At 40.2% G+C, this 20,467-nt stretch overlaps 3 protein-coding genes across 3 annotated transcripts; 1 reads left to right on the top strand and 2 right to left on the bottom strand.

Annotated features, from left to right (window-relative positions):
- Window positions 1-7,807: 7,807 nt before the first annotated feature.
- MELLADRAFT_60659 (uncharacterized protein) lies at window positions 7,808-10,435 on the bottom strand (the record flags this gene model as incomplete). Its single annotated transcript, XM_007406413.1, has 2 exons — window positions 7,808-10,014; window positions 10,102-10,435. 2 exons carry the CDS (start codon window positions 10,433-10,435, stop codon window positions 7,808-7,810), a joined length of 2,541 nt encoding a protein of 846 aa, XP_007406475.1.
- A 2,767-nt stretch (window positions 10,436-13,202) lies between these two features.
- Window positions 13,203-14,592, bottom strand: MELLADRAFT_115583 (uncharacterized protein; the record flags this gene model as incomplete). The annotated part of the gene is made up of 5 exons (XM_007406412.1): window positions 13,203-13,312; window positions 13,427-13,563; window positions 13,652-13,783; window positions 13,857-13,928; window positions 14,030-14,592. 5 exons carry the CDS (start codon window positions 14,590-14,592, stop codon window positions 13,203-13,205), a joined length of 1,014 nt encoding a protein of 337 aa, XP_007406474.1.
- Window positions 14,593-15,024: 432 nt separating this feature from the next.
- On the top strand, window positions 15,025-15,393 carry MELLADRAFT_33998 (uncharacterized protein; the record flags this gene model as incomplete). Its single annotated transcript, XM_007406515.1, has 2 exons — window positions 15,025-15,248; window positions 15,324-15,393. Coding segments are annotated over 2 exons (294 nt in total), but the record flags the coding sequence as incomplete, so codon positions are not given.
- Between the last annotated feature and the right edge of the window lie 5,074 nt (window positions 15,394-20,467).

Below are 20,467 nucleotides of genomic sequence, written 5' to 3'. Positions count from 1 at the left end.
AAAAGGAGAGAATGGAGACATGCGGAACCAGAATGACAAAAAGGGGCTTAACCGAGCGAATGCTGAGCCGAAGAGGCCGAACCTTGCGGGTACCGAGATTTCGGCCACCTCGTTGTACCCTCCGAAAGGGAAACCGGAGAAGCGAGAATGAGATAGAATCAGTGCAGAAACTGTTTTACAAAGTGTGACGAAAAGGAGAGGAACGAGAGGAACGAGAAAACGATGGAACTAATGCTGAACTGTTTTACAGAATGTGACAAAGAGAGAACGGGAAGAGTTTGAAAGAAGACTGCCTTCCAGAAAGTGGCGAACTCCCGGCCGGTTACGCTGTGAACGCTCAGCAGGCTTTATGACGGCGGTCTTCGTACGCCGTTGACTGACCTTTGCTGGACTCGAAGTCCTAGTTTTGCCGTTGTTTGGCTGTCGCGGTCCTGTTGGAGCCGTTGTAACCTCGGAGAAGGGACAAGAACGCGGCAGCCTCACCTCTAATGGCCGAAAGGTGCTCAGAGGTATGACTGCTGAGTTGTTGTGTGACGGATTTGAAGTTTGATTCTGCTGCGATGAGACAAAGGATTTTGTGGAATTCGTTCAAATCCTCCCGCTTTTGGTACCCTGCGAGCTCAGCGGCGTCAAGTTCCGCGGCAGCCTCAGCGGTAATGATACTAGAGCCTTCGTCAAAGGGCACAGTGATGGTGGTCGTTGTCGTGTCCTCGGTCGGATGCGAACTAGAAGGCCCTGTGTTGGCGTGTGAGTCGCTACCTGCGATGCCGCCACCAACTGGAGACGGTGGAGAAGGCGGCCTGTAGTGTGCCGCGCTGGAATCGCGTGTCAGTTAAGTCTTTGCTGTTGAGATAAACAGTGCTTACGTGTTTTGAGTAAATGGAACTCCGTCGTACATTCCGCTGGTTAAAAAGGGCGGAGGTCGCGCAGGTTCCTGAATATGGGGAGGTGTTGGTTGAGGTGCAATGCCGGAGGATGTTGATGGTTGCGGTGGCGGTGGCAAACCACCATTCATGCCATCAAAGAGGCTATCTAGCTGTGAAGTCCTGACAAAACCCGGCGTCAACTCGGGGGTTGGAGAAGGATTGAACGTGTTAGGTGGGGCGTTGGGCACTACGGGAGGTGCAAACTTGTGCAATGCGTGCTGCAGTGCTGAAGCGTCGAGTTGAAAGATAGCTTGGCTAGGGGGTGGAGGTGGCGGCATATTGGTGAACGTGTCTGCGGGCGACAAGTTGTAACGTAAGTTGCGATGATGGGGGGTGCAAGGTCGGTGGATCTCTTGAATCGGAGGAGGTGCAGCCCTAGTGTCACGATGAATGGTGGCTTCCATATGGGCATATCGTGCTTGGGGTCGCACAACTGAGGGCCCAGCAGTTGGTCCGCTCGACAGAGGGAAGGGTGAAGCTGGATAGGGCGCAGGGTACACGCAAACACCCGTGTAATGCTGAGGCCCGTGGCTGGGAGGTGTAGATTGTAGGTGATGAGGGTCATAGAATAACCTCTCGATGTACGAATCACTAGATAAGTTGTACGGGTCTGGGACTACACGGGTGGTGTCAGCAAGCCATCGATCCGAAGTTTCTGGAGCGCGAGATGCCTGACGGTGCACTGTAGCAGGAAGACTGCTACCATTGCCAGTTGGGTTATTGTGCCGGGTTTCGAAAGCTTCACCGGCGCTTGCGTTGGATTGTTCGGTACGATACGGTAGGGGAGCAGGTACCATTGGTGCGAATTGAAAATTTGAATTTGATAAGCCAGTAGTTGATGGGCTGCGGGCGAGACCAGATATGGATCTATATGGGTTAAGGACTGGTGATTGTGGAGGTGTGTCAGGGTGGACCGATGTGAAAGCGTGAACACGAATGTCGATTGGGTGAATGATTTCGCGTGGTTGGAACGGCGAGACGCCATCGTCGACCTCGGTAAGTGATGTCTCGAGTATGTTGTATCTAGATTGCCGAACTACAAGATACATATGCTTGCAAGCTGATTTGTTTTTAACGAAGTGTTGACAGTTGCAGTTGTTCACGTAGCCGGTGGCGCTGTTGGTGGGTGGAGTCGTCTTGATGGAGTACGTGGTGGAAAATGGTCGAGTGAAACTACTGACGCTCCACTAAGATCAAAAGGGTTAGTTACGTTTAGTTGGTGGGAAAGGGAGCTTATGATGTTCACCTGCTCTGCTTGGATGGTTTTAACTGAGATGCCGAGGTCGACTAAGTCGGCATCCGTGTAGCTTTCGGCGAGACCTTTGGAAATATTTTGATATTTTGTCGCTCGCTGAGGGCGGAAGCCAAGAGTTGTTGTGATTACGCTTTGCCTGAAGTCGGGTTCGGCACTGTCAACTAAAACTTGAATAGTATCATCGGGTCTTCGGAGGGTGTGTCGATTTAGGAAATTGTACTTAAGGACTCGATGGTAACTTTCAGTGAAGTTGTTGGTGTGAATTCCCTGCATAGGGACATCGCGTTCAGACATCATGCAGTACGTCACGTTTGCAACCCACTGGCACTCGAAATACTTTGCAAATTCAGGGTTGCTGCTCCGGTATTTTGTCCTGAAGTGAAGGTATGCATCTTGCCACCGGGATGCGTAAATGACCGCCATTGCATCCCGGTGAAGTTGGATGCCGCCAGGAATTCCGCCCTTCAGAATGAGAGAAAAGTGTTAGAACCTTGAACGGTGTGAATGTCGCGATGAGCTTACCAAGACCTTGGCCTTCGCTTTGATGGCTCGTGATACGTGGAAGATACAGAAATAATGCCGAGGTTTGGAAACACATTGAGCGAATGTGTCCTTCATGGCCTTCTGGTAAGCTGGGGCGCAATCGGTCATGAACGCCTTCGGGCACATCTGAAATTCGTCTTTTAGCCATCTTAATAAGCGGGTTACGCTCTCCCTATTGATTGTTGAACCATGTCAGTCAGTAGGCGTGAGACCTTTATCATTTGGAGTTTCATGCGTACGCTTTTTCGTCCGACGTAAGGAACCAGCAGACGGGTATGCCGCTCCCAGTGATAGGGTGTCTCATGACCAGGGTGAGTAGTGTGAACTTCAAGAGTGGGAATTCGGGGATGCCAGAACAAACACCGTGAGTCGAATCGAAGCATAAGACGTCGTCTCCGTGTCGAGACAATTGTTCTCTTTGCCAAGGTGAAAGGAAGGCAACTTGTACCTGTCGCTCCTTTTTGTCGATAGCGTTCAGCACGTGCCATCCTCTTTCTTTCATTTGTTGACACCAAAGTTCAACGGACTTCAGCACATTGGAATCAAGGAACTTAGTCTTTTCTTCAACCCAACGAATCACATTCTTTACTTTCTGATAGTCGATGTTGAATGCTTCGGGAACGATCCCAATCTTAGATCCAACTTCCTGTGGTAGAGGTCAGTAACGTTACACATCAGGATCCTTTGTGGAAGGAAGTACTAACAGGAAATAAATCGGGGCAGCTAAATAGCTTGGCTATAGAACGGTACGTAAGTCCTGATATGACTCTTTTGTTGAGCCAACTTTTGACGACCTGTGGCAACCGCATATTTTGCATATCGGCAAGAGAATACGGGTTATGTCGCTCATGCTGCCATCGCCACTCGAACTCTAGGTCCCCGCCTAATGTTTTCCGGATGATGAACTTGGCTGGACACTGAACGCGAATAGATCCGCCAGTTGAACGCTTGGCGTCGGTGATTGTGTTTTGAATGCGGTTACGAGGCTTGCCGGAACAGTTGCAGAGCCAGGTCTTGGTCCATTCGTGGGCGCGAGTGGGGCCGCGAGAACTTGGGCAATGAGTGGAGTCGTGTTCAATCTGATCAAGGGATGCGCGTGCCTTGCCGTTGTAAATCTTGCCTTGAAAGATCCAGGGTGACGATGCTGTCATAGCAAATACGACGTCTTGTTCTATTCCAGCTTCGCGCGGCAAGGTTAAGCGGACTACGTCGTAAGGGAAGTTGGGAGGATTTCTCGATGTGTCCCTTACAAACCTGTTGGATAACGGATTGTGGTCGAAACCAGCGGGTGGCGGTGCGAGATGAACAAGGGGGAACGTGTAATGAGCGCGATTCAGGTTGTGTTGTTATGCGCAGGACGCGATGGTTCCTGATTTATAATGTTTCGATGATGTCATAGATTTAAATAATCAGCTTTCTTTTAGTATATATATTTGTTGTTTTATGGTTGTGTTATTCTCCTTTTCTTTATCAAAACAATTCGTTATTATAGTCACCTTTGTTTTGAGAAATACACTTTTCGTTAGAGTTGTTTTCTATAAAACATATTAGCTTAGGAAGGCTCTTCAGAGATTCCGGATTCCATAAAACTTCGTAGTCAATAGGAATTCTTAAATACAAGCTTGGTCATTACAGAACGGCAGCCAGTCGTGTATGTTGGCGGCGAAAGGGAACTCATCAATCCCGGTTCTGATTAGTGTCGAAGGTGAGTCGCCCTTTGGCTGGATTGCTTCGTACGGTGCAGGTTTCGAAGCATCAGTCTTCCCCGGCTTTGTTGGCGCCATGTTCAAGTGTAAACGACGTCTAGCAGTGCGATGATTACGATTATTTTGGCAAAGGTAGTTGTAAGCCACTAAGCAACGTGCAAAAGGGGAACAAAACGTGTCCACTGCCGTCAGATCTGGCCAGCGCTTGGTCAAATCTTTCAAGTTGAAGACTCCCCCTCCAGCATTCAAAGCAATTCCGCCGTTCCAAAGCGGCGACAAGCCAAGTTTGGTGTAGCGAGGAAATACCGCCCCTCGACAATCTCATTTCATTCGACATCGTGTTCGAGCGTCCGTTCCAACTTGCCCTTCTGGGTCGCCAATAGCCCGCGCCTTTGCGGCGCGAAGGGGCCATCTTTCGCAACGCCGCTCCCTCAGCGCTCTCAGCATCGACAACTTCTTCGAGTGTTCAACTCCGCTGTTTTGGTCAGCTCAGCAGGAACCGGAAACGGCAAATGCGCGACGCTACGTCGTTGCACAGACGTCGGGTCACCGCGGCACCACCAGCGCCGCTTTCGGACACACCGACGTCAAATGACAACTCCTTTGGGTTGACCCCCGTCGGACATTCCATTTCATCTCCAGGAACCTCACGGTTCTAATTCCCAATCGACTTCTCGCACAAAAATCGCACGTCGCATTCCCGAGCCCCCTTTTGAATAGTTCTGGGGATATAACGCCAGGCGACTCATCGCTACGTGATTCATTTCTCCTTCTTGTTTGGTACGGATGGGATACCAACCACGACGAATGTTGGGTTCAGCAAGTTTGACATCAAAAAAATATGTATCATTTTGGGATCGTAAGCATTTGTGTATATACGAGATGCCCGCACACAAACTTCAAAGTAAAGGAAATCAACTCTTGATGCCCTTCTGCAAACAAGAGTAAAATGAAATAGAATTGATAGAGTCGAGTGAAAGAGGTTGATAGAGGTTGATAGAGGTGAATGGAATAGATTGATAGAGGTGAGTGGAAGAACAAATGACTGAAGTGTGATTGTCCTGCTGTCAGAGCAAGCGTTTGAAGAAATGATCAGAGCGCTCTGTGAGACTTCGACTTTGTGGCAGAGTTAATTTTTTTTGAAAGTGTGGGTAATTGAAAGGAACTGGTGTATCAGGTATGATTAGCTGAAAAACATGAAAAAAAGTTGTTGTAAGATGACTTGGGGTGCTAAAAAGGTCCGCTCCAGAGCGTCTGACATGCTCTGGTGCGAAGCTCCGGCTTCCAAGCCGTTCGAAATGTGCACTACAAGATCGACTTACATGTCTCTTCATACAGGTGCCACAGGTGGCCAAACTAGTGTTTTGGAGTGTGCTGCACTAAATGCCTGCAGAGCTCAACAGAGAGCCCTCCCAGACACTTCAACTGCCTTACAGTATTTGTGCATGATGCAATTTGTGACAATATCTGGGGACTTGAGTAAATTGGAGTCCACTGGCTGAGACCTTCCCTGTGGAGTGCTCTGGGGCAGGTACTTGAAAAATTCTTCCACAGTCCAGGTCTCAAGGCCACTTGCATGCTTATTTTATCTCATTGATGTCTTGTTCCTTATGACATAATGGAAAGAATCTCAACTAACCCATCTAAAACCCCTTTGCCTAAGGAAATAAAGGATGTGCATCATGTCTTTCATGTCAACTTGTTAAGGAAATTTACAAGAGTGAAAGAAAAGGACAAGTGAAAAACAACTCACCACCATTGATAATTGAAAGACAGCACAATTATGAAGTTGAAGAAATACTGACAAGACAAAAATCAGAAAGAAGATAGGATACTTAGTTGGAATGGATATGAATCAGATCACAACTCATGGGAACCAGGAATGAATTCAAGGAATGTGCAAGAATTAGTGAAGTATTTTAATAAAAAAGATCCACAAGTTGAAAATAGATACTTTAGGACACAGAGAAGATGAGGGAGGGCTAAAGCTTTTTGCCATGTAGTTTTTTAATGCTAGCCCGTGGAAAGATACCTGACCAATCAAGAGGGGGTTGAGGTACAACAGGGGGGGGTTATGTAAAGAGCCTACTATAGAGATATAAAAAAACTGCAACATCCACGCTTTGGGCATTAGCTGAAGCTCAGAAGCCTGTTTTACCTGTTACTCTTCACATTGCAATCTGATCATTACATAAATGATACCTCTTGCTCCTATCCGCCCATCTGAGTCACCACAGAAATATGGGTTATAGCCAGTATGGGTGACCAAGAAATGGGTTATGTGAGAGTTGACTGTATAGAATGATGTCAAGGCTGGTTCTTGGGGTTCAGCGGCAAGGGCAAGGGTTCTTGGGTCTGGGAGGTGTTCTGGGTATTATGAATAGATTTTTGGATGGATAGAAAAGCAAGAAGTGCATGAGTGCAAGTACAAAGTAGTTCTCTATCTGTGACATGTCTATGTAGGTGTTTCACGTGTGTAACTCATCCCCTACTGCTATGTGAGATCATAACAATATCCAGAGCTGCATACATACTTAGACCACCTATCACATATGGGACTGATTGAGAGTAAGTTGTCCATTCCTCAAAAGGTGAAATTATTGATCAACTTTTGAAGCTAATTTTGCATCTTGCATCATTTGAACAAAATAGGGGGGCAAGACATGAAATCACTTCATATGAATACTTGGAGTTTTTTGATGCTCATTTGTTTGTTCTGTTGTGCTATTTTTATTCAATGGATCCAATTTGATAAATTGGTGATTGATGAGGAGATGAGAAGGATTATTTGAGACAGTTGAATGATGAGAAGGCAAAATAGATCAAAATCAAAGGAGAGGGTAGTAGAGAGTGATTTCAGGGAATTTGGAGATGAGAGTTCCCTTGATAGCTCAAGTAAATTATGTAGATGCCAATGTGTGTTTTGGACATGATTGTGGATTTTGTGCCTTGACATGGTGCAATTTACTGGTCCAAGGCCATTTAACAAGGCAATAGTGGATGCTCTAAGTCTGGTTAATCTCTCTGAAAAGACTCAGACAATAACTTAAGCTCTACTGAGAAATTGTTTGTTACATGTGGGAGAGGAGGGGAAATATTTTTTCTTGTCCAACCTAGATTTTAATGCTTGATTTTTTTGTTTTCTTTCTCTTGGTTGAAATCCAAGTAATGAAAAAAATGGCATATGCTTGTTCTAAAGGCTCAAATTTTAATTATCATTCAAGTTTGATTTGTCCTAAGAAGTGAGTTTTACTTCAAATCCTGGACTATTTACAATCCATCAAAACACAAGAATTTTTGGTCCTCTGGTTGTTTCAAGAAACCTACCAAGGCTGAAACCTCTTACTGTTTATGTGAAGTTGTTAAAATTAATTGAATTATGCATCAATCTTCATACCAAGGACTGTTCTATTGAGATGAGAAAGTAACTTCTGAGCCAGAGGATACTTAGGTTTATATGCTGGTAGTTCCTTGGGTAAACATTTGATTGTTTTTTCGGCAGTTTTGAACCATCTTGGTCTGAATTGCTGCATCCACTTAAGAATTATGTAAGCCAGGAATTGATGTTGGCTTCTATTAAAGAAATTACAAATAGCAATCCTTGAAATCAGTGTATCTTCAATTGATGGGATTTCAGTTGAGGCTCCAGTATGCGTTGTTCTTTGCAGAACATTGTTCAAGGTAAATGTCTTCATTGGAATAGTTCTCCAAATATTTATTACCCATTGGTAGCCTTCAACCAGAATTCCATTTAGATCTTCTTCATCTGGATCAAAAGTTAATTTGGCTTTCAATAGCAATAACAGGAATTCATGTGTCATAAGCATCAATCTCATTCTAAAGCTGTCTGGTGTTGCCCTTTGTGTAAGATCCGTGCCTGTTTCAAGGAATTGTTCAAGCTCTGTCATGAAGGGAGTAAGGTATTTGAAAATTGAGAGATCAAATGATGATCTGGGCTGATGTTGGTAAATGTTTTGGTTTTCATTGGCAACGACCTGATTCCATGTCTTCCCTGTTTTAGTTTTGAAATCATTTACATGTAGAATTTTTTCATGATTTGATTCATGTGCAGTGAACCTGAATGCATCTTTCAAGTTGTTCCTACTTCCCAATGTGTTCAAATAATCAGACACTTTTTGAGGAAAGGCAGTGGTGTGAGAATCTACATTGGGCACTTCAAAGAGTAGCTCTTCCTTTGAAGAATCCACTGCATCTGCTCCTACATAAGGTCCATTATGGCTACAGTAAGACTGTGAATTGGAAATTGAAGTAGATTTCAGTCCTGCAACTGGAACTTCTGCAATGCAGTACTTCTTGCCCTTATTGTGTTTGAATATATCTTGCAGGTCAGATTCCCTCTCCCTGATTTTGTGCTTTGAAACCAGAAGCTCTTGGTATCTATCTGATTTTCCTTGAGCTCCAAAATTATTTTTCAACCTTTTGCACATCTGCCTTTCTCTTGGATCATCAAGTATTGTCCTGCTGTCTAGGTTCTCATGAGATGATTGGATTTCAATTCCCTGTGAATTTAAATCGGACCTGCATTCTGGATTGATAGATGATTTTAGATTGGGGGACTCATTTTTTGCAAAATCCCCTTCACAAAGAGGTGTATTCCCTTTTCCAAAGGTTTGATGGAAATCTGGTAAGGTTTGCATACCTATCATACCATAAATATGATCGTTACAAAGACTGAATGAGTTGTCTAATTTTGTGTGTTCATGAATTGTGAGTGGTGTTTCATTTGATGGACTTATGAATTTATCTTCTCTTGAGTGCATGTCTTTTGAACTTTCAAAATCCATTGAAACCCCCAGATGTGATGTCAAAGGTAGGTCACTTGGAGTGACTGACCAGTGATTTTTGGACATATGTTTCTCTAGACTATTGTCCCAAACATGAGTTCCCAGATTCTCTGGGAAAAATTCAAGACTTCTATAAATGTTGGCATTGGTGAGTATATCTGAATCTGAAGGGTGGTGGAGGTTTTTATAATCTTTGTTGGGTATGGATATGAAGGGAATTTCTGGGTCCAGACTCCTTGGGTAACTTGGGCTATTTGAATATCTATGGCTGCTTACATCAATACCTACTTGGTTGTTTTCTGGCTGATTGATTTGAGCCCCTTTCTTCATGAAACTATTGTTGATCACAAGATCTGATATGGGATAGTCATCTGTTGACAACTCTGCCATACAGCCCCCATGCCACACCAAATCACTCATTTTTGGAGACTTTGTAGAATCTGCTTCTATTGCATGACCTTGTGATATGATTCCAGGGGTGCTAGTTATTTGGTGTGTCAAATGGGCTGTTGCAATTGTGGATGCAGGGGAGTTGTTTTGCAAATCTTTTACAATGTCCTTGGGGTTGGATGTCTTCAAAATGTTGTCAAATGTGCCCTCTGGGAGTGGTGAGAAATTCCAGTGATTCATGAATCCAAAGTCTCCTGCAAATTTTGACATCCATAGATCTTCTTCATTGTAAATCCCTACACCATTGCCTTGCTTATTGAATCTCTCAAAATGAACCAGAGGAGAAATTTCCATAGCATTGTGAGGGCTATACACATCATTGAAGATTCCTGTGTTTCAATTAAAATTTCAAGTTAACCAGGGTTTGAAAGGAAAAAGGGTACAAAGAAGGTATTCCAGCAGTTTGGATGTCATACCTCCTGTTGCCCTTCTAGGCTCAAAGCCTTCTAATACTGGAAGGATGGGGCGCCTGTCATTATCCTGTAATCTTGACCGTTCACATTGAGGGCAAGACTGAGCAGAATTGGTAGACAAAAGCAAATGGCCTGATGGTATGCCGTCATGAGATTCTACTGTTGCATCATTATGATTAGAGCCAGTTTGAGGCCAAAAAGCTTGGTTCATGTTCTTACCATTTAGTAAGCCTTCCTCTATATCTTTACTTGAAGAAAATCCAAGAACTGAGTTTAAATTGATGGAGAGTAGAATGGCAGGTATGAAGAAAAGTTTGTAAATCTTGCAATAAAGCATGCTTGTCTAACAAAGATAACAAGACTATATGTTCAAAGTAATTCAGCTGAAGTTTATTTCAGTGATGAGGACTTTTTTTTATGATGAGTGACAGATATAATGATGAAGAAACAAAGGTGGTTAGTGACTCCATAATACACCACTGTGCACTTACCTCTGCAGGTTGATGAGTTTCAAACATCTACCTGAGCCTTCTGTGAAACAAAGTCACCAAGAATGTATGTTTGAGATTCTAGGACACTTCCTTGAAACACATCAGATTAACTGTATGATTTGAAGACCCACTCATTAACATTGAATCTTCAGACCCCATTAGTAAAGTATCCTTTGAAAGCAAGGGTCATCTCCCAGCAATAAGTCAGACACAATTTCAAACCCTACTGATCATATAACAATAATCACAACTGAAACCCAGGAACAGAACTTGATTCTTGATGTCTTGCTTTGGTTGTACTGGAATAAGCATCAAAGTCAGAACACATATATCCACAAACATTACAACACACCTTGTGTCTAGTTTCAAAGACAAGGCCATTAGGAATTTCTTATCACTATGATTTCATGACTCTAAAAACAAAAACTGAATTTTTTATGTCAAAGTATCAAAGACAACCTTTGCAATATCCTCAAACACCCAAGAAAGGAAAGAACTTAAAATTGTCCTTTCCAAAGGCATATTTAGTACTCAAAAAATAAATAACTTGACAGAACCACTGTAAACATCACACATTATACCTAAGTGAGATTGGGAAAAGGATTGAAATTGTAGTTTTTCATGAAAAGACATATCACTGCACATTTGAGACATACACTACATATGTCCAACAGGACAGGAAAATTGGGAGCTATCATGTACATACAGAAGCTCTCAGCTATTGGTTCATTGGAATGAGTATATCATATGTAATACCTTCTGTAATTTTTTTCAGCTCAACAAAAGCCTGCCAAAAATTGACTACATACACTGACTCATAGATTTGGTGTAATTCCATTAAATAAACTTCATGTAACACCCTTTCTGTTACTGTTGAATGGCTTTCCAAGTATTGCCTGGATAACTATGGCAGCATGTGTAGTCAATTTTTGTGACAATTTTGTCAAACTGGAAAAATTTACATGATGTATCACATGTGATTTATGTATTTGTAGAGACCTGAGCAGACCTGTATGTTCATGATAGCTAACAATCTAGTGAGCTTGTTACACATATGTAGTGTGAGTGTTATGGCTCAGGCGTGCAGTGACAGATGTTTTTATGACAAACTACAATAATCATTTTCCCATCCCCACTTGGGGAAAATGCATAATGTTTACTGTGAACCTATTAAGCCAACAAAGATGAAGATCCAGAGTAAAAAACAACAATACTCTTCTGGATTGAGAGAACCACCATCACACAGATGGTTTGTAGGTCTGTGATGACTTGTGGCAACCATGAGAGACTCACACAGTCCTTGGTCCTCAGACAAGTAATGTAGACCCAGGTGTGCAATGAGAAAAGTTTTTTTTTTCCTTTTCCCACATTTACACCACTTCTCACTCTAGTCACCTAAAGAGTAAAACCTTTGATGACAAGTCCATCAGTCACATCACTCATGAAGGAGACTCTCTGTAAAGGCTCTGAGTTCTCAAGCTTTTTCATCTCCTGTCTCACCCACTGAAAAAAAAGTGAAAGCAAGAACATCCCACCCTCCAACTCAATGGAGGACTACAGCAAGGCTAGTTGGTTCCCAAAATCCAAGCCTTGTGGCTATCTTTGGTTCCAGAAAACCAATCCCCAGGCTGGGGGGCCCCATAAACCCCAACCTGCACAATCCTGACATGAATGTAAGGATTGTGCCTCAAGGGTGGGCGTAAGACAAGTCTGATTCCTGAGTATGCTAAAAGCATACTGACCTCTCAAACCCTCTACCAATAGCTATAGGTAGCAAGTAGAGAATGGATCCCTGAAACAAACACCCAAAAATGGAGACTTTTTGCTGGAATGAAAACCTAGTAGTACCAAAGCAGAACAAACCACAAGTAGGCCTCAATGATGGAAGGAAGCCACAGAGTGTACTATCCTCAACCACAAGTGGGTCTTCCAAAGGAAACAATATACATAGAGGACAACCTTTGATCTAAGAAAGGAGAGGCAGCTTTGGTTTCCCAATGTATCTTACTATATCATTATTTTAAAAAGTCCAGCTAGGTTAATTGTACTACTAACTCAGCTCCAATGATTAAAAGCTTGCTTGTTACATTTTGTTACAAATAAAGAAGGGTGCTTACTTTTGATTTTATACCCTTCCATTAATCCCCATATTGTCTCAATTAGTAAAAGAAAAAAAAACTCAAAATCTAAAGCTATTTGAGAACTGAAAATCTATAGCTATTCAAGAAATGTATGTCTTATTCTAACTTTTCTATTTTGTCCTTCTTCAAATTTTGTATTAGATTCTACTAAATACAGCCATATGTCAACTAAAGGATACACCTCAAGTTCCAACTGAAACAAGAAACTTCTAATACACAGTTCTGTATTATATGAATTTTTCCACAAGGTTTTGGGTGAATCATCAACCAGAAAATAACAAATGTTTTTTTTTTCAAGTAGGACATGAAATTTCTTGTAATCACTGTTAAAACAAAATCCAATCACAAACCAAAAACCAAAAACCAAAAATCAAATCAAGCCTTGTTTTTTTTACTTTTTCACTTTTACTTTCACTTTTAACTTTTTCCTTTTTTCTCCTTTGGGATTTCATCCTCAAGCAACTTTGATGATTTATAAACTTGTCTTAAACAATTTAAATCCATTTTCTTTTTCCAAACCAGAAGATAAAAAAACCAAATCATTCAAGTTCCCATTAAATGTTTCAATACAAATCACACTATCTATAATCAAAAACCCAAACCCAAACCAAAAATCAATTTCCAAGGGAGAAAAAAAAGTAATCAAAAAGTGTTGAAAGTAAAAAGAGAATGAGTTTGGAAGGTTTGATTTCTTACCTGAATGAGCATCAAGAACTTGAACAGTCTCTCTACTTTGTAAATCCCAAATCCATATCTTTCCATCTTCACTACCCATGATGACCAAAGCTTTTCCCTCCTGACCAATAGCCATGAGTTTTGCAGGAATAGAATACCTAAACGCAAACCCAAAACCCCCCAAAAAAAGTGTTCAATAATCTTTGTGTTTTTAAAAAAAAATCAGAAATCAAAGTTTACACTTACTTAATGTTAGTATGACCTTTAAAAGATTTCACAATTGTACCTTCTTTAGTTTTATAATCCCATAATCTTACAATCGAATCTAATGCACAAGTTAAAAGATAATTTGAATTAGGTGTAAAAGCCACAAACGAACTGTAAGAAAATTCATCATGAATGATTAGATTCACTCTCAAAAGTCAAAAAAATTAAATCTCGGATGATTTACACTGGTGCATGAGTTTCTTCATCTACTACTAAAGTTTTCAAACATTGACCTGTAGCAGTATCCCATAACCGACTAAACGAAAAAATGAAACCGATTTTCGCGAAAGAAAAACAGAGCTACGCGTTAATTTCTCAAGAAAACTCCATTGTGAAAGCCAAAAAAAGAAACTTAACGTTAATCCATCAAACGAAGCACTCACGATCACTGATCCATCTTTACTAAAATCCAAAGCACAAACCACCTCGGAATGACCCAATAAAGTTCTCAAACACTTCTTGGTAGCCGAATCCCAAATCTTAATCGATTCATCAAACGAACCAGAGATAATCAAAGTACCTAAGGGATGAAACTTTAAACAATAGACATGATTCGAATGACCTTTAAGAGTTTTAACGGTATAAGATTCTTTGGATTGGAAATCGATAGACCAGATCTTTAGGGTGAAATCATCTGAAGCTGATCCGATTAGTTTTGAATCGTTTGACCAACTTAGATCATTGATTCCTTGTTGATGACCTGTGAGCGTTAAGAAATGTAAGATTTCGATTGGAACCTTTTTGGATTGAGTTGGATTTGGATGAGTGATGAATTGATAGATTTCAATGATTGAGTTTGTGGTAGAGATAGCTAGTTTTTGATGATCTGGTGAGAATTTGATAGTAGTGATAGATTTTGAATTAGTTTGAATGCTGAACTGTTTAGTGAATTCGATCAAACTGGATTCTGATGAGTTCATCTTGTTCATGACTCATGATTGGATCGAATGTGTATGTAGATTGAGTGTTTACTGTTGATTGGATATAAGCATATATTCCTTCTCAACTCTTTTTCACTCTTTTACTCTTTCCCCAATTTCATCCGATCGATCCACTCTCTCTCTTTCTCTTTAAACTCGATCAGATCAACTTGTTTATTTACCAAAAATGATGAAATCTAATTCAAGAATCTTAAATCATCTTCAACCATCATTCAAAAGAAATTCTTCAAACCTTTCAAACAATTTAAACCAACTCAAACATAAACTTTCAGAAATCAATCAATCTAAACTCGTCAATCAATTTCAATCAAAACTACCAAACTTGAATACCCATTTATCTGGTAAACCTTTCTCTTAACTCCTCAAATCCAATCAAAAACCTAAACGAAATTGTTTTCTTTTTGGTTTATAGGTTATAGTCAAACCGTTTCATACAACTTAATCTTTACTAAAGAAATCTTAAAACAAGTTTATTTAAAAGAAAACTTAAATCCACCTAACCTAAATCAAATCCAAACTGCTTATCTTCAATGGTTTAAAAACTCTAGTTCTTTACAGTTTTGGAAATCTTTAATCGAATCAGGTGAATGGAAACGGTATGGGATTTATACTTTAGAAGCTATTGGGATCTTTAGGTTTGTGTTTTTGATTTTCAATGGGTTTGGTTTGATTACTCATTGGTTTTTTTCTGGATGGTTTCCTTTTTCAAGTATTGGTGAAATGATCGGTCGTCGTCATATTGTTGAGTGTTTTTTTACGTTATTTAGACGAGTTATATAATTCATTAAACTTATTTCTTGGTTTTTTGGCTTGTTCGTCTTCATAGGTCGGTTACAAACTTGATTAAAATTCATCCAAAATCAAGATCCAATCCGATTTTATATGAAGTTTAAACCCATTCAAAGTCATCAAACCGATTAGATTTTTTTTAAATCGAAATCAGATGTCACTTATGATTCATGATTCAAGTTCGGTTTGAAATCCTAAGTTGTTTCCGACCCTAAAATTACTTATGTTTCTCGAATTCGCTCCAAAATAAAATAAAGAAAGTTAGAATCAGTTTTGAAAATGAAGAAATGAAGAACAAAAAACACGCGTTGTATAGAACCAAAGTGAAATTTATGTTGAAAACTTTTCACTTGAGTTGCAAACCCCGTAGCTGAAAGAATCAAACAGGTTGAAAAGTTACTTTGCGGGCAAAAAGAGACTCTGGTGTACTGATGATTGGTAAGGAAACCGATCAATCGACCAGGTTTGTTGACAATTAGTAGTGGGTGTAGCATGCTACACGTTGGTGAGCAGAACCTCTGAGCTGGAAAGCTACTTGCTACCAACCTGTGGTTGACCGTGAGAAAGGACACATTTCCTTCATTTTCACGCAGTGGGCGTCGGTCAAGAAGCGCGCCTTTTGGGTGCCAGGGCGCGCCTAGAAAGTCAAGAGATGAGAGGGGCACGCCCTTGAACTAGCTTTGTGTTTTTTCTTCTGTTCTTGGAATTTCTTACACTTTTCTTACACTTAGCAGCTCTAGTGATGCCAAAGCATAAGACCAGATTGGTATAGAACACTGTAAACATTATACATTATCTGCAAGTGAGAATGGGAAAATGATTAAGATTGTAGTTTGTCATGAAAGATATATCACCACACACCTGAGCCAAAGCACACACACTACATATGTGCAGAAGGATAGGAAGATTTGGAGCTATCATGTACATACAGAGCTGCTCAGCCTCAGCTATTGGCTCATTTGGATGAGTGGATCATATGTAATACTTTCTGTAAATTTTTTTTGGTTTGACAAAAGCATTCCAAAGATTGACTGCATATAGTGCGTGGAGGCAAATCATTGTCAATTTCAAACCAAACCCAAAACGATTGCTAGAACACAAAACTTGTTGTATCTACCAGCCAATCAAAGTTCTGGAATGCTCTCACCGAGAGGATTCCATGCATATCTTTTTTGGTTTTTCTTCAAAATGATAAATCCATACCAAGCCATCAACTTTTCCAAAAAGAAAATCAAGTTTTTGAATGCTCTCTCTTAGAACAATCCCTGTATATCTTTTTGGAGAAAAATAACGGTTTCTTGTTCTTTTCTGAAGAATTAATCTTTTTTTGTCATTTGTATTTTATCTCTGTGGATTTTTGTCTTAGAAAGTTGAGAGAAAGCACAACTTGCTGCCCAAGAGCTTGTTGGCTTGAGACAGGAAGCCAAGCCCAAGTCAAATGAGGAGTGTACAATCTTGATGAAGGAAAACAGAATCCAACCTGATTGAAGGTTTTGAAATTTGAGCTGGCGGGGCCAAAAGGGCAAATTATTGAGTATTTACCTGTATTTCCTTGATCCCCAATTGCCAAGGTCTTGCCTCCATGCACTATACACTGACTCATAGTTTTGGTGTAATTCCATTAATCAAACCTCATGTAACACCCTATCTGTTACTGTTGACTGGCTTTCAGAGTATTACATGAGTAGCTATGGAAGTATATGTAGTCATTTTTTAGGACAATTTTGTCAAACTGAAAAAGTTACATGATGTATCACATGTGATTTACTTCTTCAGATGAGCAGAGAACTGAGCAGACCTGTATGTACATCATAGCTAACAATTTAATCAGCTTGTTGCACATATGTAGTGTGGGTGTGGTGGCTCAGGTGTCCAGTGATAGATCTTTTGATGAAAAACTAGAATAATCCTAATTTTCCCAGTTCTACTTGGGGATAGTGTATGATGTTTACAGTGAGAAATCTCTCAAATTGTTGTAATGATGGATTTGAACAAAAAGATGATTCTACATAGCAAAGAAGCATTCATAAAAGATCTTACAATCACTTGGTTTGATAAAAATTGGCTGCATGGATTTAATTAGTTTGATGGAATCAGATTTTAATTTGGTTGATAAGTCTTGATGTATTTTTTAGAAAATTGTTTTTTTGGATTGAGGTTTGAACCTTTACTAAACTTAAAGTTACATGAGAGGTGGTAAATGAAGCAAAGTGATTGCCTTACAAATAATAACAACAACAACAACAAGAAAATCATTGAGGTTTGATCTATTTGAACGGTGTATGTACTGGAACTTGTTTAATCTAAAAAAGGTCATGTGGTTGTATGTAATTGAGTTTTTGATCTGAGAATTGATGGAGTATGAGCTGATGGATTAGATGTACATACCATAAACTAAAAGATGGATTTCTGAATGAAACAATAAGTTTTTGAAAAACTGCTTTTGGGATTGGTTCAGAGTGATTTGAAAAAAATATCAGTTTGTTTTGCCTTTCAAAAATTTTCACCAATGTTTTTTTTTTTCAAAAATTCATTTTTGATTGTGATTTTTCATCCTCAAAAGGCACACCCTGATGCCCCCACTATAGGAGCACCTTTTAGTAATTCAAAAAGGCACACTGGGCACACCCCCAATCCAAAATATGTACCCATCATGTGATACTTCAAGAATGATCACTTGATTAGACTATACTGTTTTGAAATCATTTATCCCACTAGATTAATAGTGACATCAATTACAAAGACCAATTTGATCTTTACATCCTATGAAGAAATTTTGAAACTTCAAATATATTTAGTGTTTTTTTTTACTTTTCAAAAAAAAAAATTTGAACCTCTCTTGTCCACTTTTTTTAATGAGTTTTTCTCAGACAGGACAAAAGGTTTGATGAATTGTCTTGCAGAAGAGCTGTGTTCAAACCTTATAACCCATTTGCACAAAAACCCAATACACCTGGTCAACTTTTTGGCTGGAAGCTGTCAAGAGCTATCAATAGATACACAAATTTACCACCAAAAACCCAACTGGGTGTACCAGATTTTTCTGTCAACCGGGTTAGGTTTAGCCATGCTCAAAGTTGACCCGGTTCCAAAAAACCTAGTCAACCCAGTTGACTCATTGGCTGTGAGCTGTCAACAAATGTCAACTTGATACACAAAGTTACTGCCAAAGAGCAACTGGGTCAACGGGGTTCTCTTGAAACCGGGTCAACTTTGAGTGCGGATTTTGAACATGGCTAATGTTAGATTTTCTGTTTTTTAAACATTGTTTTCAACATTACAGATGTTTTACAAAGTGCTCTGATTTTTGATTACTGAAGTTAATCTTGTAGATCTCATGATTCTGATCATATCTTGGTATCACAGGAGCTATTTATGATGTGTGATGAATGAGTCATTGAGTTGTAAAGATTGATGACATAAGGTTTTTGAATGAGTTACATGTCCAAAAGTCATTTTATATATGCACATGCAAGGCAAATTTGGGGATTCAGATTTCATTAATTTCCACATTGATCTTTTATACCTTTTTCACAACACTTCAGCTACTATCAATTTGAAGGGGGTACATAACTAAGTGTTGATTGATACCTTACACAGACTGATCAGACCAGATTTGACATATGTGGTTGATGAAAAACTACTATTTTCAGACAATGTTTACTCCCATGACCACTTTTATGCACATTTTGCTCCCTTTCTTCTTCTTCTACTCACTTCATACACAGCATTACAATCATGGTCCATCTTTGGAATAACCTAAAATCCCTCTAAAACTCTTGGCCACCCTCAATTCTAACTAAGCAGATCATTACATAAGAATTGTATCTGTCATACCCTCACTTTTTGGGTTTCCTTCTCTCCTCTCCTCTCCTCCCTTATCAATTCTCATGATCATAGTTATTCCTGACTAATTTTATCCTTCTCTTTTAGATTATAAGCTTTTTGAACCCTCAAACTAAATAATTATACCCTCAAAGACCATTTCACAACTTGATATACCTATGATTTTTGACTTTTTGATGTATTTATTTATTTTTCTTGTTGCTGATTATGACCTTATGAATAGATTCAAATAACTCTGTCTTAAATTCTTTAACAAAATAAATAAATATTAGATCTCTCAAGAGCAAGTTGACTAAGCTCAAAGAGATCAAAAGTATGAGTATTATAGTTTTAGCCAAGTTACATATATTTACATGTGTGTTTGTTAGTCTGTGGTCCTGTACAAGTAGGGACAGAAAAGATACAACAACCTTGGGGCCAAAAGATCACTACAGTGTATATAGTGTGAGTAAGTGTGGCCCCGGGGGTGACATATACTTTCTGTGTCTACTTATACATAGGGCTCAGGGGCTGACACAAACCATGGGTGCTCTGGTCACCAACACATTGGGTTTTGCCAAAAGCACCACTACACCATCCTTCACTGCAAGGGCCCAGTCATATTTTAGCCACTGTTCAAAATGGCATTGCAGCACAGCACAGTTTCCTGCAGGTGCCAGCTGCTTTCTCCTACCAAATTATTACCCCTGTGGTGAGCTTCACTGCATTTTTATGCATGCAACACAGGGGAGTCCTCATTTTTGCCCCACTGTGCTACTTTGCAACACAGCACAGTCCTTGGTTGTCTACCCAATGGTGCAGTACATTCACTGCCCTGCACGGGTGTGGGGGGCTGGTAGAGAAACTTCAACAACTGTTAAGTGTGAAAATAATAATGGGATACAATGCAGAATTTGGGAACATGCCTGTCCTTGTGGCCAGAATTATTCTGGCTGTAAATTGGGATTTTCTGGGCAAAAAATCGGGCATATATTCTACTTTGTATCTCCTAAGTGTTGGCCTGCAATCTCACTGTCAAAAAATTGAGCTTGTATGCAGAACCTTGATCAGTTCTCCCATGATCATGTAATGGCCAGACACCACAGTACAGGACATTTAGGGGATACAAAGTAGAATCCGGGCACGTGCCCGGGCGCGTGCCCGGATTTTTTTTGGCAGTAAATCTTGATTTTCTGGGCACAAGTCCGGGCCCAGAATTCAAATTTACTGCCAAAAAAAT

This window comes from Melampsora larici-populina, assembly GCF_000204055.1.
Source record: "Melampsora larici-populina 98AG31 unplaced genomic scaffold MELLAscaffold_6, whole genome shotgun sequence".
NCBI classification, from domain to species: Eukaryota; Fungi; Basidiomycota; class Pucciniomycetes; order Pucciniales; family Melampsoraceae; genus Melampsora; species Melampsora laricis-populina.
The sequence above is the reverse complement of the archived record's forward strand: the minus strand, read 5'-3'. Positions and strand labels throughout refer to the sequence as shown.